General features: G+C 39.8%; 1 protein-coding gene across 2 annotated transcripts in view; it reads right to left on the bottom strand.

The window, feature by feature from the left end:
- Positions 1 to 26,868, bottom strand: part of CNTN4 (contactin 4) — a 1,027,325-nt gene that overhangs the window by 86,134 nt on the left and 914,323 nt on the right. For both annotated transcript variants that reach the window (XM_040245968.1, XM_040245967.1), the window contains one exon: positions 13,530 to 13,657. In XM_040245968.1, coding sequence (XP_040101902.1) covers positions 13,530 to 13,657 — 128 coding nt within the window. The remainder of the gene's footprint in view (positions 1 to 13,529; positions 13,658 to 26,868) is intronic.

Here is a 26,868-nt window from a genome sequence, read left to right as displayed (position 1 = left end):
CTGTGAGCTCCTAGGTTTTTGACCTTTGATGTATGTAGGCATTCTCTGTGGAACTTACTAAAAATGAAAATTTCTGGGTTGCACCCCTGGAGGGTTTTGTTCATCAGGACAGGGGTCCAGGAATGTGCATTTATTAAAAACAAAACTCTAGGCAATTCTATTGCTTGTGGTCCAACGCCCACAGTGTCTTACAGAGAGAGAGATGGCTACATCTTTTACACCTTTTGACTATTTCCTCATATCCAGACTGCATCAGTTCAGTTCAGTCGCTCAGTCGTGTCCGACTCTTTGCCACCCCATGAACTGCAGCACGCCAGGCCTCCCTGTCCATCACCAACTCCCAGAGTTCACTCAGACTCACGTCCATCAAGTCAGTGATACCATCCAGCCATCTCATCCTCTGTCGTCCCCTTCTCCTCCTGCCCCCAATCCCTCCCAACATCAGAGTCTGTTCCAATGAGTCACCTCTTTGCATGAGGTGGCCAAAGTACTGGAGTTTCAGCTTCAGCATCATTCCTTCCAAAGAACACCCAGAACTGATCTCCTTTAGAATGGACTGGTTGGATCTCCTTGCAGTCGAAGGGACTCTCAAGAGTCTTCTCCAACACCACAGTTCAAAAGCATCAATTCTTCGGTGCTCAGCTTTCTTCACAGTCCAACTCTCACATCCAGTCTGCATCAGTGTTCCTATATCATCTATATTGGTTTTTATAATTGTTTCTTTTGTCTTAAGCATCAAAACGTATTAGTGCAAATAGCATTGTGACCATGTGGCCAGATGTTTTACTTATGCTGTGGGCAAAGGCAGTAGAGGCAGATACATATTATATCAGAGGAGATGTGGGCTAGGCTTATAAGAGTATATGTGGAAGAGAAGGCACTTCTGATTGCACCCTTAGGATCCTACTGTTTCAGGTAGCCAAGCTTTACTTATATTTCTAAGCAGTTCTACTGCTGAAAAGAGAGAAAGGTGAGGGGGAGTTAATATGATAATAGGTGACATGTTTTCCAGTTCAGGAAATTTTCAAAGCAGATGTTGCTAATCTTCACTTAATAACATGTGTTGCACACTGATTATAGAACCTCTCTCTATAAGGCCATGTAAGAAGCCCCCATTGCTCTAGATGTTCTGCTTACATTTCTTCTCCCATAACCAGTAACCTACTTTCAGCTCTTCAAATGGCTGCATAAAAGAGACAACCATTTTAACCTTTTAGAAATGGATCTTGCTAGAGTAAATCAGAGAGAGTTGATGGAAATGTTAATTAACTTGCTTTCATCTTGGTCAGGTTCTGTATTTAACCTGAAGGCCCACACAGTCTTTCCGAGGGCTTTCTTAGATTTGATTGCGTATGACAGCCAGAGAAATTCAATCATGGTTTGGTGAGGTGACAAGTTTGGGAGGGCACTATTCCTCCTGCTTCTGGCACAGAAAACAGATGCCAAGAAAGAAAAGTAAGTGGGAGTCACTTATGAATTATTCTGATATATCTCTTTTCTGGTTTTAAGGTTTGTAATAGACAGAATTTTCCTTTTCAAAGTTGGGAACCAACTCTTGGATTCCCCCATGGGCTGCCTTTAAAATACAAGGAGAAGGATGAATTGAAACACACACACACACACACACACACACACACACCCTCTGCTTATGAGGGAATCATGTCCATAATAAAGCCAGTCTGCATGACAAAACATCATTCTCAAACCCCACAGGAAGCTCTGATATTTAGGAACAGAAAATAAAAGTGCTTAATTTTACTTTCCTTCTTATTTATAACACAATTAGTCACTTAATCCATTTACCATTAAATCCATTTCAGCATTGGACATTATAAAAAAGTAAACTCAGTACAGGTGAAAACAAACCACATTGACTGCAACATTTTATGACTAAAAAATCTCAACATAAACCATTTCTTTCCTTCAGTAGGGGACTAACTCTGTGGCAAGATGGAAGAGGACAGATGTAACTTTAAAAGATGTACATGAGAAAGAGAGGGATTTTTATTTATGTATTTGAAAAATATACAACTTTAATAATGCTGGGCATGTGTTCAGAAGTGGTGGCAGAGGTAGGTCAGAGATCTATGCTTTTTAATATCCACCTCCTCTCAAGTAAGGGTTTTATCTCATTAATAGCTAAGTCATACTGATTGTAAAACAGCCAAAATGAGGCAATTAGTATGGACTGTGACAGCCGTGAAGAATGAAACATGTGAAGTTTTCAGTGCAAGCCAGATGGATATCTTCAATATACTTCTTATTATCTGCTTGTGGTAATAAGTTCAATTAAACTGAATCAGTACAACACAAGTCTCTTTGAATTGCTGGAAAAGAAATTAATTATGTGCTTCACATTTAATGAAGCCAAAGAGTCATATTCTGTTTGCATTCTTTGTTTGTTTGTTTTGTTTATTTTGATTGGTAAGCACTCACTAGGAAATAAACCATTCATTTCATTCTACAGTAGTGGTTTTTTTTTTTCCCTTAAAAGAAAATACTTGGATCAAGCGGGTTAAATATCACTAGTAACAAGGTTTTCTCTATTCTATAATGTCTAGGAGAGAAGGAGAAAATAAGATGTATTCTCTGGGTGATTTTGACTATAATACCTGACCATGTACAGCAATTCTGACCGGAAGCCTTTTTTTTTTTTAATTTCATTACAGAGATCACTCATGTAAAACTATAAAAAAATGATTACCAATACTCATATTCCCATTTATAGAATTAAAAGTCTTTAACATTTTCCCCGTAGACCTCTAGCCTTTTTTCCCCTCTAAATATACATTAAGAATTTACCCCCAAGTAAAATATTATCAATACAGCTAAAGTCCTTTAATATAACCTTACTCCAGATCTCCTTCCTCACAAATTAAAATCACAAGTTAGCACTTATGCTGAGCATTGTATTTTTATGTTTAAACATTTCATGGTATTATTTTTATTACTAATTCTCTATTAAATCATGCTATATACATTATATAAAATACATTATATGAAATACTACCATATGTATTATTCTTTAATTTGCCTGCATGTTTTTTGTCAACATAATGTACAAACAACGTAATGAACATTTTTGCAAGTCCATCTCAGAATACGTATAATTTCCTCTAGAGTAAATATCTCAGATAGAATTGCTGGGCCAATTTTCCTTGTTCACGTCAGTGTCTATCCCAGGTCACATTCCTACTTAAACTATGTGAGTACTATTTTCCTTCCATTCTTACTAACGAATTATTTGGTTAGATGTCTAGCTGTTGTCAATCTTATATGTAGTCGCATCACACTGGTACTTTAATTTGCATTTCCCTGATTACTAATGTGCTTAGTCGCTCAGTCGTGTCTGACTCTTTGTGACCCACTGGACTGCAGCCTGCCAGCTCCTCTGTACATGAAATTTTCCAGGCAAGAATACTGGAGTGCCTTCCCTTCTTCTGGGAATCTTCCCGGCCCAGGGATTGAACCTGTGTCTCCTGAATTACAGGCAGATTCTTTATCTGCTGAGCCATCGGGGAAGCCCTGATTATTAATGAGGCTGACAATTTTTCAAAATCTTGTTAGTCCACACTATGCATTTTATATTAAAGGCAAGAACATGAAAGCTGCCTTCAGCATGAGGCCTTCTTAGGGAAGGGAGGGGTTGGCATAGAGAAGCACAATAGTTAAGGAATTATGACTTCCCTCTAGACCAAAAGTGGAAAAATGATGGGAAGGATGGATTCAGGGTAGACTTCCCTGGCACACAGTCTTAATACATTTAAATCTCAGCATTACAAAAGGAGAAAAGCTCTTTTACAGAGAGGATCAGGCAAAGAATGATCATATCCATGATTGATATTGCTAAAGGCACTTTATTTGCTAAATCTATGTGGCCTTCATTAGGGCTCATAAGAATCTCAGGGGAAGTAATTATGCTCTGTTTCATAAAAATCTGGGCTTCATTATTTGGCAGAAAAAGAGATCTAGGTTACGTCATGGTCAGCAAACATAGGAAGCATAAGAGGCCCAATCACCCACCCTTTCTTTAGGCTTTTGCTGGTTGAGTTGTGAAGTGAAAGTGAAAGTCCCTCAGTCGTGTCCGACTCTTTGCGACCCCATGGGTATAGTCTATGGAATTCTCCAGGCCAGAATACTGGAATCAGTAGCTTTTCCCTTCTCCAGGGGATTTTCCCAACCCAGGAATTGAACCCAGGTTTCCTGCATTGCAGGCAGATTCTTTACCAGCTGAGGTACAAGGGAAACCCAGGAGTACTGGAGTGGGTAGCTTATCCCTTCTCCAGTGGATCTTCCTGACCCAGGAGCTGAACTGGGGTCTCCTGCACTACAGGCAGACTCTTTAGAACTGAGCTATCAGGGAAGTCCCACTATTTGAGTTAGCTGCTGCAAACTCTAGAGTGGTAGGTCTTCTCAGATCTAATGGGATCTAGTACTGAAATGTTCTGACCACTGTTCTACCAGGGGATCTAATGTAATTAGCATTCTACACTTCTAACAACAAACTTTTCCTTCCTACTCTAAATGCCTTGGGTCAGAATTTGTGCTAATCCTATTAGAAAGACCCTTAATTATTGCCTCTAAATAATTGGTTCCAGTGGAAGACATCTAATTAGGTAGAAATGTATTCTGTTATAAGGGCCCAACATTAAGAGCTTTTGTTATGTGTTAGTAGCAAAATGTCATTGCTGATTACTGATTTCTGATTGATCCCCAGTCAAATATGGAAAAAGCCTTGAATAATTTTACATAGAAGATGTGGGCTGCTTCAAACTTATTTTCAAAAAAAGTTCCAATTGAAAACACTACTTTATCGTGTCAGTCATGCCATGCATGGAGAGGTTGATATTTTTCAATTTCCTATAGTTAAAACAGAAGAACAATTTTAAATAATGCACTGTAATAATGTTGTAGAAACTCCTTGGTATTGGTAAGAAAATTCCTTTTTTTCTGCAATCTGTATTATTGGATAGCATCTTGTCTTCTAAATATAAACAAACACTTGATGGAATGGACAATGAGCACCAATTCTGGCAAGGGGACAAATAATTAAATGTTCAGGAAGCCAAAGAACACTTTCACTTTGCAGGGTTATCGAATGAGGACACAAACTAATTTCATATTAGGAGCATATGTGGTCTTAGTTAAATACTACTAAGAACCCTTTTTCAGAGGGCACCTGACCTGAGCTCCCTGCTACATACAGCAAATTTCCAGGGATGTCTAATTTTACACATGACACACGCTAGTAAAGTGACGCTCAGAATTCTCCAAGCCAGGCTTCAGCAATATGTGAAGCGTGAACTCCCTGATGTTCAAGCTGGTTTTAGAAAAGGCAGAGGAACCAGAGATCAAATTGCCAACATCCGCTGGATCATCAAAAAAGCAAGAGAGTTCCAGAAAAACATCTACTTCTGCCTTATTGACTGTGCCAAAGACTTTGACTGTGTGGATCACAATAAACTGTGGAAAATTCTGAAAGAGATGGGAATACCAGACCACCTGACTTGCCTCTTGAGAAACCTGTATGCAGGTCAGGAAGCAACAGTTCGAACTGGACATGGAACAACAGACTGGTTCCAAATAGGAAAAGGAGTAGGTCAAGGCTGATTATTGTCACCCTGCTTAATTAACTTCTATGCAGAGTACATCATGAGAAATACTGGGCTGGAAGAAGCACAAGTTGGAATCAAGATTGCCTGGAGAAATATCAATAACCTCAGATATGCAGATGATACCACCTTTATGGTAGAAAATAAAGAGGAACTAAAAAGCCTCTTGATGAAAGTGAAAGTGGAGAGTGAAAAAGTTGGCTTAAGCTCAACATTCAGAAGATCATGGCATCTGGTCCCATCATTTCATGGGAAATAGATGGGGAAACAGTGGAAACAGTGTCAGACTTTATTTTTTTGGGCTCCAAAATCACTGCAGATGGTGACTGCAGCCATGAAATTAGAAGACGTTTACTCCTTGGAAGAAAAGTTATGACCAACCTAGATAGCATATTCAAAAGCAGAGACATTACTTTGCCAGCAAAGGTTCCTTCTAGTCAAGGCTATGGTTTTTCCAGTGGTCATGTATGGATGTGAGAGTTGGACTGTGAAGAAGGCTGAGTGCTGAAGAATTGATGCTTTTGAACTGTGGTGTTGGAGAAGACTCTTGAGAGTCCCTTGGACTGCAAGAAGATCCAACCAGTCCATTCTGAAGGAGATCAGTTCTGGGTGTTCTTTGGAAGGACTGATGGTAAAGCTGAAGCTCCAGTACTTTGTCCACCTCTTGCGAAGAGTTGACTCATTGGAAAAGACTCTGATGCTGGGAGGGATTGGGGGCAGGAGGGAAAGGCGACAACAGAGGATGAGATGGCTGGATGGTATCACTGACTCGATGGACGTGAGTCTGAGTGAACTCCGGGAGTTGGTGATGGACAGGGAGGCCTGGTGTGCTGCGATTCATGGGGTGGCAAAGAGTCGGACATGACTGAGCGACTGAACTGAACTGAACTGAATGTCTATGTTTCACTGACAACCAAGGAGGACTTTCCTGGTGGCTCAGAGTGTTAAGTGACTGCCTTCAATGCGGGAGACCTGGGTTTGATCCCTGGGTGGGGAAGCTCCCCTGGAGAAGGAAATGGCACCAAGAGGGGCAGGGTAGGGTAGCAGGTTGGAGGGAAGTTCAAGAGGGAGGGGACATATGTATACCTGTGGCCGATTCATGTTGATAAACGGGAGAAATCAATACAATATTGTAAATGAATTATCCTCCAATTAGAAATAAATAAATTTAAGAAAAAAGAACCCCTTTTTCTAACAAAGATAAAGTACAAATTTACTTTTTCTTAAAATACAAGTAATTCTGTGCACTGAATAAAAATTGAAATAAAATAAATAGATTTACATATTAAATTTTTTTTAATTTAAATGAAATTTATTTGCTAAGAAACATTTAAAAACCCATATGAAATCAGTATAAAATTTGTATAGAGAGCAACTAAAACTAAAAATAGAGCTACCATATGACCCTGCAACCCCTCTCCTGGGCATATATCTGGAGAAAAACATGGTCTCAAAAGATGCATGCACCCCAATGTTGATTGCAGCACAGTTTGCAATAGTCAAGGCATGGAATCAACCTCTGTCAATCCACTGACAGAGGACTGGATAAAGGAGATGTGATAAATATATATAACGGGATATTACTCAGCCATTAAAAAGAATGGAACAATGCAACTTGCAGCAACATGGATGGACCTAGAGACTGTCATACTGAGTGAAGTAAGTCAGACACAGAAGGAGAAATATTATATGGCATCCCTTATATGCAGAATCTAAAAATAAATGATATAAAAAACTTATTTACAAAACAGACTCACAGACTTAATGAATTTATGGTTGCCAGGGTGGAAGGACTGAGTGACTTCACTTACACTTTTCACTTTCATGCACTGGAGAAGGAAATGGCAACCTATTCTAGTGTTCTTGCCTGGAGAATCCCAGGGATGGGGGAGCCTGGTGGGCTGCCGTCTGTGGAGTCGCCCAGAGTCGGACATGACTGAAGCGACTTAGCAGCAGCAGCAGCAGCAGCAGCATGGTGGAAGGATGGGGAAGGGACAGTTAAGGAGTTTGGGCTCAGTGTGTATTAAAATGGATAATTAATAAGGTCCTACCATATAATACAGGGAATTCTATTCAATGTTATATAGCAGCCTGGATGGGAGAGGAGCTTGGCGGAGACTAGACATGCTTGTGTGTTGCTGAGTCCCTTTGCTGTCCACCTGAAACCATCACAACATTGTTAATCAGCTAGACTCTAACATAAAATAAAAAGTTAAAAAAAGAGAAGGGATTAGAAAGTTTATTTTTTTCTGTAAAAAACTGAGTAGCAAATACTTCAGGCTTTGCTGGTCAAGAGGCAAAACTGAGGATAGCTATTCATTACATGGTCTCCCCTTGTGGCTCAGATGGTAAAGAATCTGCCTGCAATGCAATAGAGGCAGGTTCGATCCCTGGATCAGGAAGATCCCCTGGAGAAGGGAAGGGTAACTCACTCCAGTATTCTTGCCTGAAGAATCCCAGGGACAGAGGAGACTGGTGGGCTATTACATGATCTCTGTCTTGACTATTCGACTCTGCTGTTGTACAGACCCAACCATCATCAATAATGTAAACAAGCGACGTGGCTGTATCTCACTAAAATCTGATTTATGCACACTGAAATAAGAACTTCATAAAAATTTCTACATATCTGAAAATATTCTTATTCTTTTGATTTCTTTTCAACCAGCAAAACACAAGGAAGCCATTCTTAGCTACTGTATTATACAAAAATAGATGGCTAGTTGAATTTGGCCCATAGGCCATAGTTTGCCAGTGACTGAAAATTCAGTCTTTTTAGACTCTGGTGTGTATGAGGATCAAGTGGGGTGTTTATTAAAAATGTATGGTTTTCACATCTCATCCTCAAAGATTTAGATTTGTTACATTAAGGGTGAGGCAGTAGGGATATGCATTTCTATTAAGCATTCCACTGAATTTTCACTTAGTTGGTAGCATGTTCAAAGTTCTTTGATGTAGGATAGAGCTTCAGATGGTAAAGAATCTGCCTGCAATGCAGGAGAACCGGTTTCAATCCCTGGATTGGGAATATCCCCTGGTGAAGGGAATGGCAACCCACTCCAGTAGCTTGCCTGGAGAACTCCATAGACAGAGGAGCCTGGCGGGCTACAGTCTATGGGGTCACAAAGAGTTGGACATGACTAAGTGACTAACACTTTCACTTTCTTTCACTTTCAGGGGTCCTCAAAGTATGGTCTGGAACCACCAGCCAGAGAGTTAGTTACTCAAGGTCACTTTGGATGTAGTTCAGCTAGATAACAGCACAGCTTACAACCCTGCATTTCATTTTGAGCCTGGGAGGTGATCAATAAGATCTAGGGTAGCTATTACCATAGTTATCTTGCTGAACTACATCCAAGACAAACAGAAGTTACTCCTCTTGAGGATTGCTACTTAAAAATACCTGTCATAGGAAGCCTGTACAATAAAGACACTGCCTCATGCCTGTGAGTTAAATGGCATGCCTTTACGTCTGCTCTAGAGATAAAAATGAATTAGTAAGTACAGTACTGCATGGAAATGTAGCCTGCCTTCCATCTAGTTCTTAATGATGTTCACAATCGCTAAAGCACATCTTCCATGAAAGGTCAAATATGATGCTTTCTGTTAGGATTCAGGGGTCTGACTTGAGAACCGTTCTTGCTTAAAATAAAACAGTGACTCAAAATTCCAAATAGACGCTAACTAGCTAAAAAAAAAAAAATCAGTCAAATTTAGAAATTCAGATGATGGGATGATAATCAAGAGCCCCCTGGGCACCTGTCAGAATTCTGCAGTTTGGAAGCCCGCTCATGCATAATCTGAATATTTATCCATTTTGGGGTCGTCTGCTAGAGATTTATTTTAAACCTGCTGTACCTGCTGTAGTGGATCTATCCCCTTCTCCCCCTTTCCCCTGCCGGCTTTACTTACTGTCCCTATGCTTGACAGTATCTTCAGCTTCTCTCCAAAAAACTGGTGTAGGGGGATGGAAGAGAATTGGATCTTAAAAGCATTGCTAATGACAGAATTACTGCAAAAAGGTTAGAGAAGATGTTGTCTGATGCCTGACCTTCATAGTGTTTTAATCCCAGACACTGGAGGAGATCAAAACGAATATAAGCACATTTTAAGGTTAGAGCATAACTTCTCTGATAAATCAGTCCCTTTGTGGATCTCTAAATTGAATTAAGATACAGTGCTCCATCACATTTCGGGCTATTTTGCTACATTTACATTAAAGGTGTAGGGCTCAAGCATTTTGATGTGTGATTCAAGACCTGGCACAGTTCATGTGGAGTTCAGAACGGTTTTCTCTGCCTTTATCGTGCTTTATGAGGCAGATTTCTAAATTGTATTTCTCTGTTTATGTTAATGTCCTTCTCAGCGACCTGGCAGTCTGGGTGCCCCTCCGCGCGCGCGCGCACACACACACACACACACACACACACACAGATGCATACTTCCCATTAATGCAAATGGGACTCAGAATCAAGCAACAGGAAACAAATATACTCTGAAACATCTGACCTTACCCAAGTCACAGGGTTAACGCCTGTGAACATATTAACCAAATAAAGCTCATTTTCTTTTTTTCCCCATCTCACTTGGGAGAAAATAGTAAGAATCAGAGGGGACTTCCCTGGTGGTACAGTGGTTGAGGAGCCTCCTGCCAATGTGGGGGACATGTGTTAGATCCCTGGTCTAGGAAGATTCCACATGCCTAGGAGCAACTAAGCCCATGAGGCACAACTACTGAGCCCGTAAGCTGTAACTACTGAGCTAATGCGTCTAGAGCCCGTGCTCAACAGCAAGAGAAGCCACCGCAATGAGGAGCCAGAGTGCTGTGAACAAGAACACCCCCCATTCGCTGCAACTAGAGAAAGCCTGCACTGCAACGAGGCCCTGGTACAGCCAAAAATAAATAAATAAATACTTAAACAAAACAAAACAAAAAATTAGACGGCCTCTCTGGAACAAGTGACTACAGTTGAATACCCCCAGCCAAGCCTGGAAAGAACTCTGCTTTGAAACAAAGGAATTCACCCACGATCAGGTAGGGGACATGCTACTTTGACCGCACAGTTTCTGCCTCCAGATCTCTGCTTTCCTCTTTCCACAGGCCACCAGGCTCTTTTGGACCTGTCCTTCCTCCTTCTCCATCTATTACACAATCTCAGGGCTCATTTGCCTCAGCATAACATGTCTCCAACACAGGCAGGTGTGTACTAACCCTGTTACATGTCCCTCTCTATCCTTTCCCTTAAAGTCCATTAAAACTCTCTTATGTTTTAGTATGGAAATGGAAAACTGGCATTAATCACATCTTCCAATCTTTGTGTACCACCTTCATAACCTTTTGCACATCCTTTTATAATAATACAAACAATATTTCTTTAGAAATATAAATATATTTTAAAAGGAGTTTTAAAAAAATCACTGCCATTAATGAAAAAGTAACATTTTCCTAATACACGTGGAAATACATATATATATATATAGTTAGTAAAAGTAAACAAAAAATATTAACTGAATTGTCTAAAATGATCTTTTATACCATACATGGGGAAATCATTGTTTAACATGTTAACTGGAAGGCAAGAAATGAAGTGTTAAGTTTCTTAACATAGGTAGAAGTTACTACTCAGGAACATTTATATCCACCCAAATAAGGAGGTGATCGTGGCATATCTTGGCATATCATTGGTGTATCGCTAAGCTTTGCACCATAATTCAGTAAAAGCAGAGCAGCAGGGCAGTCTCGGCATGCCTGTGAATGGTTTTACCTTGGGACTGGCAGTACTGCTGGAAGAAGAACTCTAATGGGAAAGAGAGGAACTTCTGCCAACTATTTTGAGAGCTGAAGAAGTCAAGGCTTATAGGACAGATGCCAACCAAACACAGGGCATAATTTATTTCTACATGTGAAAAAAAACCAGTTTTAACAATATATAGAGCATATATATTGTGCCTGTGCTTAGGTAAACATAGACTTATGCCTGATTCTTGGACTTACAGTTTTCTATCCGCACAGACAAGTATGTTTATGATAAAAAGGCTTCCCTAAATGGCAGTATTTTTCAAACTTATAATGATTCCAAAATATGTAATTAGGTAATTTTTAGCTTTCTTCATTAAATTAAAATAGAGTCAAACATTCTTTCTGGGATATTTTTATTTGCCTTAGGCTATCTTACTTCATAGCTAATCAGGTCTTAGCTATGCTATTAATCATCTCTGAAACCTTGAGGTTCCTCCTGGTTCTAGGTCATCACTAATTTTCCTTTGTAATTGAGAAAGCTATACATTAGCGAAGACACTAGCTGAAATTTTGCTATGCCAGTATTATCTAAACTTTTTTTCTTTGCCCTATAAAGCAGAGTGAACACACAGTCAGTCACATACCTATGCTATTGCTCCAAGTGAATAATTAATAGATTGAAACAGTTGAGTCAATATAAATACAGATTTATGTCTGACTCTTGGACTTACAGTTTTCTATCTACATAGACAAGTATGTTTATGATAAAAAGGCTTCCCTAAATGGCAGTACTTTTCAAATTTCTAATGATTCCAAAATATGTAATTAGATAGTTTTTAGCTTTCTTTGTTAAAACAGAGGCAAATATTCTTTCTGGGATATTTTTCTTTGCCTTAGGTTATCTTATTTCACAGAGGGAGTTACAAATAGGCAAGGGAGAAATAATAAATACACTGTGCCGTCTATGGGGTCGCACAGAGTCGTACACGACTGAAGCGACTTGGCAGCAGCAACACATCTGTATCTATTATGGAGAAACAGGAAAACTGAGTAAGATTTCTTGGCACAGTAGAAAGAACCAGCAAGAATGCAAAAGCAGGATTCCAGGGTTCACATCTGCTATTGGTGACCTTGAGAAACTCGCCAACCTGAGCTTTATCTTCCTCAGTCAGATCATGGCCAAGATCCCTTCAGTTCAAAAATTCTTCGATTTGGCAGCCACAAATAAAGTGACAGAAATGCAAATGAAATGTAAATTAAAACCTCATCTTCACAATTCTTACTTGGTACTTTCAGCACATCCCATCAAACTGGTGTTCTGTCATCTACTATAAAGCACCCAGGTGAAGGAATGTGGAAAATTTTATTTCCTTAAAACCGGCAGGGTTGGCTGGGTGACTGAAGCAAAGCGCAGAGGTGGCCAAAGCCCTTTATGAGTACAATAATCCATATCCACGCCTCTGAATAACCAAGGCAGCTCTTTTAAAAATCTCCAATGTCATTGTTTAAACAATGTTAGCTAAAAATAGTATTTGAGCCATGGGTTTTTAATTTGTTAGCACGGTGTTCCTAGACATGAATTTCAAATCTATAGAGACTTGAATAAATTTAATTAAAGGATTGAAGATAACATTAGTTAGAATACTATAATAGATACAATGGCAGTGATTCTCAAAATTGTATTGGATGATTCTGAAATAAGATAGCCTTTCTGTCATATTCACAACTGACAGTTCTCTAAGAACTGTTAATCATACCATATTTGCCTTGATGGATTAATTTAGCAACACAGTATATCTGTACATATTAATATGAAGGATGCTACTTCAATAGGTTACATTACTTGAAATGGCAACACATGTATCAATCTACGTGTTCTCTGGATTGCTGCTGCTAAGTCACTTCAGTCCTGTCTGACTCTGTGCGACCCCATAGACAGAAGCCCACCAGGCTCCCCCGTCCCTGGGATTCTCCAGGCAAGAACACTGGAGTGGGTTGCCATTTCCTTCTCCAATGCATGAAAGTGAAAAGGGAAAGTTAAGTCACTCAGTCGTGTCCGACTCTTAGCGACCTCATGGACTGCAGCCCTCCAGGCTCCTCCGCCCATGGGATCTTCCAGGCAAGAGTACTGGAGTGGGGTGCCACTGCCTTCTCTGGTTCTCTGGGTTAGTCATTACCTTTTACCACAAGGTTTCCAGTACTGCTTGCAGTTCCAAAATGGTTAGTGGCTATGCAGGTGTAACTTCCAGCATCTGATTTAGTCACATTGATGATTCTGAGGCTTCCATCTTCAGAAATGGTAATTCTGAAATTAAAGCAGATAAACCCCAAATGGTAAGTTTACTTCATATGACCAACTGGAAAATATTTCTATCATCCTGTCACTTTCAAACTACTAAATCATGGTTACATCACTTGACAGCCTCATCTTTATTTATGATATTTACCTACATACAGATAAATATAATTAGGATGTGTGATTTATTTGGTAATTATATTACTTTAATTGCTAATATGGTTTCAAAGTGCTGTTGGGATAACTGCTAGAAATATGAGACAGGGTGTAACCATTCTCTCTCTTTGGCAGCTATAACCACATTATCCAAAAGGAAAGCTTATTGTAGATTACCACTCATCATTAAACTGCTGAAGAATAAGAAAGAAAAATCCTTGATGGGCCACTTTATGCATTTTCATTGCAAATGTTTTCTTCCTTCTTGAGAGGCTTAAATTAAATGAGTTATTATTAAGCTTACTTCTTCCTGAAATATGTCAGACAATACACTTTTAATGAAATGCAAGAGCTGAACTCAAAAAAAATTAAAATATTCCACAACATGGTATGACTTTGGCAGAATAGCAAATGTGGACGGCCCATCTCAGGGCCCGCAATTAGGGACAAATATCTACCACCAGGTAGGAAGGAAGCACTTCCACTGACAGACACAAAACTGGAATGGGGGGGGGACTGGAGGGAAGCCTGTTTGCAACATGACTATAGCAGAAGGGAAAGGTATGTAGATGAACAAGGCATACAGCTTGCCTTAGAGGATAGCTGGAGAAATAAGAAATGTACACAGATGGCTTATTCAAGGTAAATGTCTGTTGAATATTTACTGCATCTTTCAAATCTACCCACTCCTGTCTATCTCCTTGGCTCCCTCTTTCTCACCCAACCTACCACAACAGCCTCTTAAATGATCTGGCTATTTCTACTCCTGCCTCTCAAGTGCATCCTTCAGTCAGTGGCCAGGCGATCTTTTAAAGTACAAATTATGTCACCCCTCAGGCTTACAGATCCTTCTTCAGCTCCACTTTGCACTCAGAACAAATTCTTTCTCAGAACCTATAATGGCCTGAGGAACCTGGCCTTTGCTCTTCTCCTGACTTTGCCCTTCTCATTTCATCTTAATCTTCCTATCCTTCAGTGAGGTCTAGACACACAGGTCTTCTGCAGGTTCCTAAAGCATCTGACCCCCTTCCTGCCTCGGGACTTTTCTGTAATATCTGCTCTCTGTCTGCCTTGACATCAGGACACAGCCGTCACCTTCACACTCTCCCGGGACCTCAACTTGTGGATAGTTGCTCCTTTTAGACTTTCCCTGGCTTACATTTCTAAATGGATTTCCCTTTTTCTGTTAATCTCGTTTCTGCAGCCACTTTATTTCTTCCCATTCAACTCAATCCAGAAGTTTTCTTTACCTGTTAACCCTCCTATCAGATGGAACATTAGCTTCCCTGTTTTAGGACTTAATCTCCTGGATCTAGTACATAATAGATGCCCTGTAAGCACCTCTTAAGTGATTGAGCAAACCGGTCACAGAGGAAGAGCTAAATATCCAGTAGCATGATTTTCAAATAAGATGTATTTGTTTTTGATGTTAAACAGTAAACACTAGTAGTAACCAAGTACACAGTGATTACGCACACTATACTGGAGGGCTTTCATTTTTAATTCATCTTTATGATGATTTAGAATTCATTCCTTGTATTTAAAGGGAATATTTAACAGAGAAACAAACATTGGTGTAAAAAATGCAAAAAAAAGAAAAAAAAATCAATACTGTTATTGGAATTCAGAATGGCTAAAGCACTTGGCACCAGTACCAGCCTTAACAGAGTCCTTCAGAAAAGAATTAGGATGAACACAGCTTTATTTAATAGAATTTTTGGCTAAACATTTTAAAATCATGAGATTTAGTTACACTGGGTTGCAAATGTGGTACATTTTTCATGAAGGTGCTTAGGAATGGAGAGGTGACCACCTTCTTGATGATCCATTCCAGGTTCTAAGATTCAGGCTGAGGACATGGTGTGAAGGTTTGAGAACTCTACCAAGGATGCTGGTATCAGAGGATGGCTAATCAAATTCCAGATCTGTCAGTTCTGGCTGTGTGACCCAAGGCAATTTGCTTAACTTGTTAAGTTTTAGCATCCTCATCTATAAAATAGAGCTCATAGTAACAATCTTATCGGATGGCAGCAAAAATTATGTAAGAGGGTCAGAGAGATCCTTGGTATTTATTAGGGATAATAAAAAAAGTAATTCTCTTTTATCTTTAGAATTGTTCTGTTATTTAATAATTGGTACAGATGGAAAAAATGGAACACAGTTATCTTTATATACTTAAAATAGTAATTAAATCAGCCTGCTTCGTGCAATCCACCGTCACATCAGACAATCTGAAGTCAATGTACAAATGACCTGGGTCATCCCAAATCAATGCACAGGATACAGACAAGAAGTCCCTTTGTTCATTTACACCACAGACACACACATAACTGCTCAATAAAAAACATATGATACCCTATTAGCCAAAGAGCAGATGTAAATACAAAAATAGAGTAGTGACTAAATCCTAATTACCTCAATAATCACAAAAATAGCATTAAAGGAATTAATCATGTTCCCATTTACAAAATAATTGGCTGGAAATTGTGAAATGCTGGCATACTAGAACTCAATAAAGAAGGTGGCATTTGTGTTTTGGATGTGGAATCATCTTCCATGAAGTAATACAGGCCTTTGTTGTTGTTCAGCTGCTAAGCTGTGTTCAGCTCTTTGCAATCCCATGGACTGCAGCACACCAGGCTTCCCTGTTCTTCACCATCTCCTAGAGTTTGTGCAAACTCACGTCCATTGAGTTGGTGATGCCTTCCAATCGTCTCATCATCTGTCGCTCCCTTCTCCTCCATAGGCCTAGGATGTATTAAACACTCTGAGGGGTGATCTGACTCTTCTGAAGCACTAAAGGGCTACTAATAATTTATACTTTTAAAATTCTCCAGATCTAAAAGGCTTGCATCGCACTGCATACTGTATAATGCCAAAGGATATAAATAAGGAAACAAAGGATTTGCCATCAGATGACCTGGGTTCTAGCTTTGACCCTGATACTTGCGAGGTATATAACCTGACCAAAATACTTACGCTCCAAGACAAGGTTTCTTGACCTCAGCACTGCTGATGTTCTGGACCAGAGAAGTCTTTGTCACAGGGAGGATATTTAAGGGCATCCTTGTCCCTTACCCACTGTACTTCATTGGCTATACCTGTCCTCCCAAATCATGACAATCAAAAATATCTCCCAAATAATCTCTGGACACATCCACCCCCAGCTAAGAGCCACTGGTCTCCATCAGTCTTTATTCTTTTAATTACATAGGATATTATGATGGTTATCTGCTACAATAGATCAGATATGTGAGAGTTTCTTTTAACTTTAAAGAGCTGTACAAATGTTCTTCTGAGCATCTCTTGCATCCTGACATTCCTAATTTTGATATTTTCATTGCACAAAAGGTATTTAACATATAGTTGCTACTCAGCTGCAGGACTCAGCTGGTTCTTCATTTCTCTCCCAAGGCTCTGCTTTCCCTTTATTCTCAAAATATCCCTGTCCAATTTTCTAGGAGACTTATGAAATGAGAAAGTAATTTTTCAAAGAACAGTACTGTCCATCTTTAAGAGTTCATCTCCTGACACCAGTTTAATTTTAATCTTTCCATTGTTTTCCACAAAGTGTTGAGTAGAGACCTAAGCCTCTAATGCTAAAGTTCCAGACAATGGAGACGGTCAGGGAGGGGGGAATTTGTAGAATTTGTAATTTTTAGTACCTGTCATTAAATCTCATCATACTTCTGGGACTGCTCATTCTTCCTAGGGATAATCCAATTGCAGGTTTAATATGAAATTGGGAGAACTGCTCTTTTGGGAAATTCAACCACTTCCTTATGTGAGCAATGCAGTGTAGTGAATAAAAACATATGTTCTGGAACTAAGTTGTCTAGACTCAAATCAGGCTTGTACCAGTTATGAGCTGTGTGACTTTGGGTAAGTTAGTTCTTCTGAACCTAAATTTTTTATTTGAGATAATGGAATAATAAAAGTAACTATATTCATGGTTTGCTGTAAAGATATGCAATGCTCAGAACAGTACACGGCACATAAAAGGCACCACATAAGTGCATGCATTTGCCAAATGTTCTATTAGCTAAAGCTCTGTCCCCTCCTACAGATCCATTGTTTCAGACATTAATACAGGACTCTGTTAAGGCTAAGACTACTCTCAAGTCATTCTTGAGTAGTCATTCTTCACCCCTCTGAAGTCCAGCAACACAGTAGTATGCTTAATGAAGAATACAGGTGACAACAAACAGTCCTGGAAGGGGATGAAAAACCAGACTCATAAATATCTATTGTAAACCTCCTGCATACCCAAAACTCTACAGATCAGGAGGGCTTTGTATTTAAAGTCCTCACATCCCACACCATGTGTCACGCGGGATCTCAGTCCCCCGAGCAGGGATCGAATCTGTGTCCCCTATATTGGAAGTACAGAGTCTTAACCACTGGACCACCAGGGAAGTGCAATCAGGAGGACTTTAGATGACTATATAGCTAGAAATAATGATTACATAGCTAGAAATTGGGAGAAGGCAATGGCACCCCACTCCAGTTCTCTTGCCTGGAAAATCCCATAGATGGAGGAGCCTGGTAGGCTGTAGTCCATAGGGTGGCCAAGAGTCGGACACGACTGAAGCGACTTAGCAGCAGCAGCTAGAAATTGACTGCTTTGATCTCCCTGGACTGCAAGGACATCAAACAAGTCAATCCTAAAGGAAATCAAGCCTGACTATTCATTGGAAGGACTGATGTTAAAGATGAAGCTCCAATACTGTGGCCACCTGATGCAAAGAGCTGACTCACTGGAAAAGACCCTGATGCTGGCAAAGATTGAGGGCAGGAGGAGAAGGGGGCAGCAGAGGATGAGATGGCTCGATGATGTCACTGACTCAATCGACATGAGTTTGAGCAAACTCTGGGAGATAGTGAAGGACAAGGAAGCCTGGTGTGCTACAGTCCATGGGGTCACAAAGAATCAGACACAACTTAGCAAAATGGACAACTAATATTTAGATACTTGCTTCCCTTCCGTGGATCCTATACCAACCTGTTTTTCAGGGAATATTTCTACATTCATGTTTGTTCCATTAATAAAGTGCCTCATTCTAGTCTAAAAATAGTTTTGTTTCCACATTTGTTTCTCAAACAGGTTTCAAAGTTTCCACTTCATTTTAATTCCCCCATTTCAGACTACTGACTGACCTGGAGCTATTAGCTTGAGATTGAACTTTGAGCTCCTCCTAATACTCATGCATAGTGATGGAGTTAGATTAAAAAAAAAATTGAAAATGTAAATCTGCTTCTGGCTTAGAACAGAAGGTTTAGCCTTGACCGACCTGTAGGCTCTTTATAAAACATTGATAGTATCAGAGAAAAGTCGAAGATGATAAAGCAGCAAGTAGTAAAAAATAAAGGTATGACACAGGACTTAATTTTCTCTATATGAGACGAGGTCATCTAATTCACAACACAGTAAATTACCTATTGCATAGAGAAGCAGTTGTTCCCCCAGTGTCATTTGGAGACTGCAGATCCATAGGGTATGGGAGCCTATCTGGAATTATGAGACAAATTGAATCTCTCTTTCTCAATATGGGGCTCTGGGTTACAGCCACTGAAGAGCTGACCTTGTCAGTCCTATAAATCAAAACCAGTCTGGGGACACTGGACCTTTAAAAATGCTGATCTTTTCTCTTTTGGGGCTCTGGTAACAGATGACAAAAGCTGCCAACTCCACAATATTCTATCACCCTACAGAGGAGGGTTATTCCAAAATGGCCACCTATGATTTTCTGGGTTGTTCTCCACGGAAGCCCGACTGCTGGGGACACAGGCAGCATGTCCTCACCTGCCCCTGAGTCGTAAGAAAACACTTCCCTTAAAAGTCAATCTCACGAAAGTACAAATTCTCCCCTTCTGCAAAGGGAGGGATTATGAATTAATAACTTCCTTTCAACAAAGGAAGTATCAAACTGTTCAGTTAGACTAAATATTATCTTTCATATTGTTAGACCAGAGATAATATAGCTCACTTAAAAATCACACATAGTTAAAAAAAAATTTCAGAGACTCATAGGAGGCTTCTTTCTTTTATACGTGAGGAGTTCCAGAAAACATGTTTGGAAGGTGAAAGCCCGAGCACAAAAGAATAGGCTTACACATTACAAGGGCAGTGAACACTCCTGGGGGGCTGAAATATATTATAAAACTTTAACAGAAGTATTGTACATCTTAGCTCAAGCAAACTGACAGGATGGTGGAGCTATCACAGGACCCCTGATCCCAGGAACCACAAGTGATGCCCTAGAATGAGAAAGAACTGCCTAGCCCCAAGCCTGTTTGCTTCAGTCAGCAGATAATTTTCTCTTTCTTTTTTTTTTAGTTTTTATTGGAGCACTATTGTTTTGCAGTGTTGTGTTAGTTTCTACTGGACAGCAAACTCAATGAGCTACACGTATACCTGCACCCCCTCTGTTTTGAATCCCCTTCCCATTTAGGTCCGTACATAGCATTAAGTACAGTTCCCAGTTCTATATAGTAGGCTCTCATCGGTTATCCATTTTATATATTGCAGCGTGTATATGTCAATCCCAATTTTCCAATTCACCCTACCCTCCCTTCCTCCCCCCGGTGTCCACACGTTTATTCTCTGGATCTGTGTCTCTATTTCTGCTTTGCAAATATGCCCATCTGTACCATTTTCTAGATTTCACATATATGCATTAATATATGATATTTGCTTTTTTCTTTCTGACTTACTTCATTCTGTAGGACAGTCCCTGAGGCAGAAAAACAAATAAGACTTACAGAATTTTCTTTTAAACCAAATAATTGGGTGATTTCATACAAAACCCCATTCCTGGCTCATTATGGCAAATGGGAAGATGGGGGGAGTCCTGCAACACATCTCAGGGCACCAATGGGCCACTGGGAAGGAGAAGAAACTATTTAAGTAGTTGGTGGGCTTTCTTGCTCTTGCCATACCTGGCTTGAACAGTTAATTCATGCCACTTCCTCACTCCTGCGGCCTTTGCAGAATATTTTAAACTGTGTCCCTGTTCTGAGCCAATGAGACAGGGCTTGGGTTGGCCTTTAGGCTTAAGATCACACTTCTCTACCTCTTGGACTTCCCCCACCCCAGACATCCCACACAGAACAATGGGAGGATGAGGAGAAATTGGGCTTTATGTTCATTTTCTAGAACTGCCATAGCAAAGTATCAAGAATCAGGTGACTTAAAACCAGAAGGATTGACTGTTCCACGGTTCTGAGAGCAGAGGTCTGAAATCAAGGCACTGGGAGAGCTGGTTGTTTTTGGAGGCTTTGAAGGAGACTCCTTCTTGCCTCTCTTATTTCTGGTGACAGTCAGTAGTCCCTCGTGCTCCTCGGCTTACAGATGCATCACTCTAAATCTCTGACTACACTGTCACGGCTGGTTCTTCCTGTGTGTCTCCTCACATCATCTTTTCTCTGCACATGTGTCCGTACCCAAATTTCCTTCTTCTTACAAGGACATGAGTCAGTGGATTAGGGTCCATCCTAAACCTGTATGACTTCATTTTAACTTCAGGTAGACATGAATTTAAGGGATATCCTTCAACCGACAGTGTCAAGAGCGGAAACCCACCAGAGTTGTTGGTCTGGGTAGGGCAAGCGGCTTCAGGGCCTACTCTGTAGCCATCAGAGGATGGGAAGAAGGGGTGATGTGGGGGAGTGGACTTGTTCCTTTGGGCACAGAACCATCACACGTAGTCCCCAGTGTATCCACTTCCCTTCTCCATGGCCTGGCCCTTCTTCCCAATAGTAATTACAGAGACTTGACATTATTGCTCTTTATTTGATGATTGGATGGCATCACTGACTCAATGGACATGAGTTTGAGCAAACTCTGGGAGACAGTGAAGAACAGGGAAGCCTCTCATGCTGCAGTCCATGGGGTCACAAAGAGTCAGGCACGATTTAGCAACTGAACATCAACAACCTCTGCTACCACCCTGGAGTCAGCCAATGACATCCCTTCCTTGATTAGGGCATTAACGTCTTACTGGGGCCTCTGCTCACCTGCACCTTTACAATCAATCCACAACATCCAGCCAGCTCCTTAAAAAAAAAGGCAAATTACGTCACTTTTCTGATCAAACCATACCATGGCTCCCCTGAGGGCATTCAAAGCAAGAGAAGTAAATATTTTCAGCAATACACAAGGCCTTCATTTTCTGCTACGTCCATCTCCACATTACTTCTTGGCTCTCACCTAGTACTCTCTCATAACTCTTCCGTATCCAACCACGCTAACTTTCCTGTTTCTAGAAATACTCAGCATGTCATATATTAAACTCTTGCATGGATTGCTGACTCTATCTGTAGCTCTCTTCCCTAAATACCCACAAGGTAAACTCCTTGGGGTCGAAAAGAGTTGGATACTACTTAGCGAATGAACACAACAACAAAGGTAGTAAACTAATAATCAAAAGTGAAGTCTGAAGGACAGTTTGATGTGGTAATGAATAATATGTAAAAGTCCAACAGGAAAACAAAAATTAAGACTGAACAGCGATTTCAATTTCTTCTTTAGTTAACCAGGTTTATTTGTTGGAATCAAGAAGCTCTTCTAGTCTATCCTTTCTTTGTTGTCTAGACAATTAATTAATTAATATTAATTTTGATATTAAAATTATGGTCAAAATTAGGTAGAGGGGATCTCTACCAAAATGGCGCCCTGGGGCTTTCCAAGTAGTTCTGCATAGAACTGGAATTTCTGTAGAAAGGCCTTATTTTTACTTGCCTTTGAGGCAATAGCAATACAAAAGAGTTTTAAAATACAACACCCATAAAGTAGTTAAAACTTTGAGGGAGTGGAGAGGTGGCCAGGCAGAGACAAAGATTTGTATATTCAACCTATCAACAGCAGAATTAGCCTGTGACCAACAGAGCTGAAGACATATGGGCTCAGAGCTGTCCCTGAATTTGTGCCAGCTTAGAAACAGGAAAAGCCTGGCAGGTTAACTGGCATCGGTGTGCCGCAGACATCAGCTAAAAACACCAAAACTTTGTTTTGAAGGGAAAAAAAAAATTAGGACTTGGTGAGTTTGAACCTGGCTATCTAATAAAAGTCAAAAGATATTTTAACTTTTGTGATGGTTAATTTTATGTGTCAGTTTGACTGGGCTAAGGGATATTAAGACGGCTGGTAAAACATTATTTCTGAGTGTGTCTGGAAGGGTGTTTCTGGGAAACATTAGAATCTGAGTCAGCAGACAGAATGAAGGTTGCCTTCACCCATATGGATGACCATCATCCAATCCCCTGAGGGCTGAGGAAACAAAAAGGCAGAGGAAGGCAGAATTGATTCTTTATGTGAAGTGGGACAACCCTGTTCTCCTGACCTTAGACATTAGTGCTCCTGCTTTTTGGACTTTAAGACTCAGACTGTGATTTATACCATTGACTCCCCTCATCTCCAGGCCTTGGAACTCACTCTGCACATCACCACTAGCTCTCCTGGTTCTCCAGCTTGCAAATAGCAGATCATGGGCTCTCCTGCCTCCATAAACATGTGAGCCAATTCCTATAATAAATTTTCTATTATATACCTTCTCAGTTCTGCTTTTCTGGAGAACTCTAATACAACTTTAACTGAGTTTGCTTGATATTATAAATTTCAAGAAATACATAGAAATTCTCAGCCTGACTGGGGAAGAGTGAATTCTCCTGATTTATATAAATACTGTTTCGTAGTAATGTACAGCTTATAAAGAGTCAGTGGATAGCTGTAGAAGATGGCTTTGCTTCCCATCTTAAGAAAGAAGTATGTTTTGGATGACAAATTTAAGTGAAGGTCAGTGCGAAGAGACTTAGTCCAAGGGTGATTTCAGGCCAACCTGTCACTGGTCTTTCCGTGTAGTGTCCAAGGCAGCACTGGTATTGTGGTATTGCACAGACACCCTGGTGATAAAGTTCCCTTAGAGATAATTTGCTTTCTGTCATCAGATTTGAGTTTAATAAACCCCTGAACAACCTGTGTATTTCCGCCTGCAGAACAACCAGCAGTTCAGAGCCTGTTGCCCTTGCCTGCAGCAGCACTTGGAAGAGAAAATAAAATCATGTTTGTTTAACCTGGTTTGATCTGGATCTAACTTTCTCTGAACAACAGTTTTCAAAGCTTCATAAAATAACCTGGAAGGAAGTACTGCCCAGGGCAAGATGAGTATTTAATACCTTAAAGTTCATTTTGATTATTCTTTGTGACATGGTGCTTGAATGAACGTGGGAAATATATTTCTTGAGCAGGTAAAACTTTGCAATTTTATACATTACAAATAACACTAAAAATACCATGTCTTGCAAAGAAAGAAATAAATTAAAGGACATGTTTTATTGAAAATTTGTTTCTTAAATTGCTATCTTTCCTTGAGGCAGGACTTCTCTGTGTCTCTATTAATATAATACTTAGAATTCCTTTCTTCCACTTTCCTATGACCTGAGATACTTTCAAATAAACCTATTAGGCACTAGGAAGATAAATGAGGTGGGGACAGGAAGGTAATATAATATTTTATTTTCTATACTTCTATATATTTTAATCAAAGCATCATAATAAGTAATGTTAATTTTATAATGAGAAAAATGTATTATTAAACTACAAGGCACTCAGGAAGTTTTATATAACAAACTCTTAGGACATTAGAGTAGTTTAATAACCAAGTTTTAAGCTCAACATTCAGAAAACTAAGATCATGGCATCTGGTCCCATCACTTCATGGGAAATAGATGGGGAAACAGTGGAAACAGTGGCAGACTTTATTTCTGGGGGCTCCAAAATCACTGCAGATGGTGACTGCATCCATGAAATTAAAAGACGCTTACTCCTTGGAAGGAAAGTTATGACCAACCTAGATAGCATATTCAAAAGCAGAGACATTACTTTGCCAACAAAGGTCCGTCTAGTCAAGGCTATGGTTTTTCCAGTGGTCATGTATGGATGTGAGAGTTGGACTGTGAAGAAGGCTGAGCACTGAAGAATTGATGCTTTTGAACTGTGGTGTTGGAGAAGACTCTTGAGAGTCCCTTGGACTGCAAGGAGATCCAACCAGTCCATTCTAAAGATCAGCCCTGGGTGTTCATTGGAAGGAATGATGCTAAAGCTGAAACTCCAATACTTTGGTCATCTCATGCGAAGAACTGACTCATTGGAAAAGACTCTGATGCTGGGAGGGATTGGGGGCAGGAGGAGAAGGGGACAACAGAGAGTGAGATGTCTAGATGGCATTACCGACTCAATGGATGTGAGTTTGAGTGAACTCCAGGAGATGGTGACGGACAGGGAGGCCTGGTGTGCTGCAGTTCATGGGGTTGCAAAGAGTCAGACACGACTGAGTGACTGAACTGAACTAAGTGACTACTAGCTGTCTTTAGAAATAATTGGAAATAAAAGAGAAGATATGTATAGAAACAGATCAAAAGACCCAGAGGAATGTCTTTAAATACATACTCAGTTGAGTGTTGAGCAGGACAAGGAGGAGAAAGCACCTACAACATACTATTGGGTGCTGCTGGATGCTTGTATTAATACATCACATTTAATCTGCATGACAATCCCGAGAAGCGTTATTATTCCAATTTTTCAGTTGAGAAAAAACGAAATCCAGAAAAGTAAATTAAATGTCCAAGGTTAATGTAATTAGTAAAGGAAGGAGTGCGTTTTCCATCTCAGATCTCATTAAAAGTCTGCACTCTCTACCAAGCCATTCTGTGGTGCTGGAGAGCTCAGGAAAGAAACAAAATAAGAAACAAAAAACATAATTACCCCACGTGAGGGGTTTTCCTTAAACTTGCCATTAGATCTTTGATTATAGTTAAATACTTTTTTTTTGGATTTTACTTGCTGAAATTCCTTTTTCTAATATTGAGAAATTTGTGTTCACATTATTCTCTTAAAGCAGAAACAAAAGAGAAGAAAACTTACAAACATAATGAAATTGTAATCACAGAAGATTCCTTTACCTTGAAGTGACTAAAATGCCTGGAAGACAATGTTAATTATTAATTAGAAAGGGAGGCTCACTGTATAGATTACGAAATTTGGTAAGGAGGGGAGGCTTTTACAACACAAAGAGCTATATTGGCTATGCTGGAAAAAAGTGTTTTAATTTGATATGTACCCAATTTTCAACCCTTTGAGAATTGCAGGATCATGGTTTATGTGTTTCAAACCCCCACCCCAGGTCCCTGTAATATTGCTAAGAGAAGAAATCAAAGTGGAGTTTCCTAGTTCCTGCAAAAATCACAATAAAACACCACTGTCAGGGCCCAGCCAAAATTCCCACACCACCACCTGCCCTGTACACCAGCAGCATCTATTTCCGCCTCCTACAGAAGGACATCAGCTCCTAACTGGATCACCATCATGATCATATAATCCACACTTTCCCAAACTCCCTGGCATGCTCCCAGTTTCATATGTATCAGCAGATGGCCTGAATCCTTGCCCCAATATATATCAGACACGTGACTTGGGACAGTCTCTAAGCTTCTCTGGGCTCCAGTCTGCCATCTCTAAAACAATAATAAACATGGACTTTCCTGGTGGTCCAGTGGCTAAGATTCCATGCTCCCAATGCAGGGGCCCGGGTTTGATCCCTGGTCAGGGAACTAGATTCCACATGCTGCAAGTAAGAGTGTGCAAGTTGCAAGTAAAGATTCCCATGTGGGGGAATAGCCAAATAAATTATAAATAAAAATTAAAATAAAACAATTACTGTATCTCCATTTTATATGATTTGTGAGAAGGCTAAATGTAAAAATAACCATGGAACATTTATAACTGTGGTATTGCATTGTAAACACCTAATAAGTGTTAGCTGCAATGATCACTTTTACTATTATTATTTTCTGTATCATTATTATAATTAATAGTCACAATATTTTCTTTAAATGGCTCAAAGTTTAAAATGAAAGTAATTAAATAAGGCAAACTTTATATCACTACTATAAATAGAAGCCATTATCACTGTCATCAATAGATGTTAACCATAAAAATAAACGTGATAAAAACATACCTAAGTTATCACGTTCCAGCTGGGTTTGCTTATCTGCCAGGATACTGAGCT

This window comes from Oryx dammah, unplaced genomic scaffold, assembly GCF_014754425.2.
Source record: "Oryx dammah isolate SB20612 unplaced genomic scaffold, SCBI_Odam_1.1 HiC_scaffold_9, whole genome shotgun sequence".
Taxonomy (NCBI): Eukaryota; Metazoa; Chordata; class Mammalia; order Artiodactyla; family Bovidae; genus Oryx; species Oryx dammah.
Note: the sequence above shows the minus strand (reverse complement) of the source record. Positions and strands in the feature narration are given on the sequence as shown.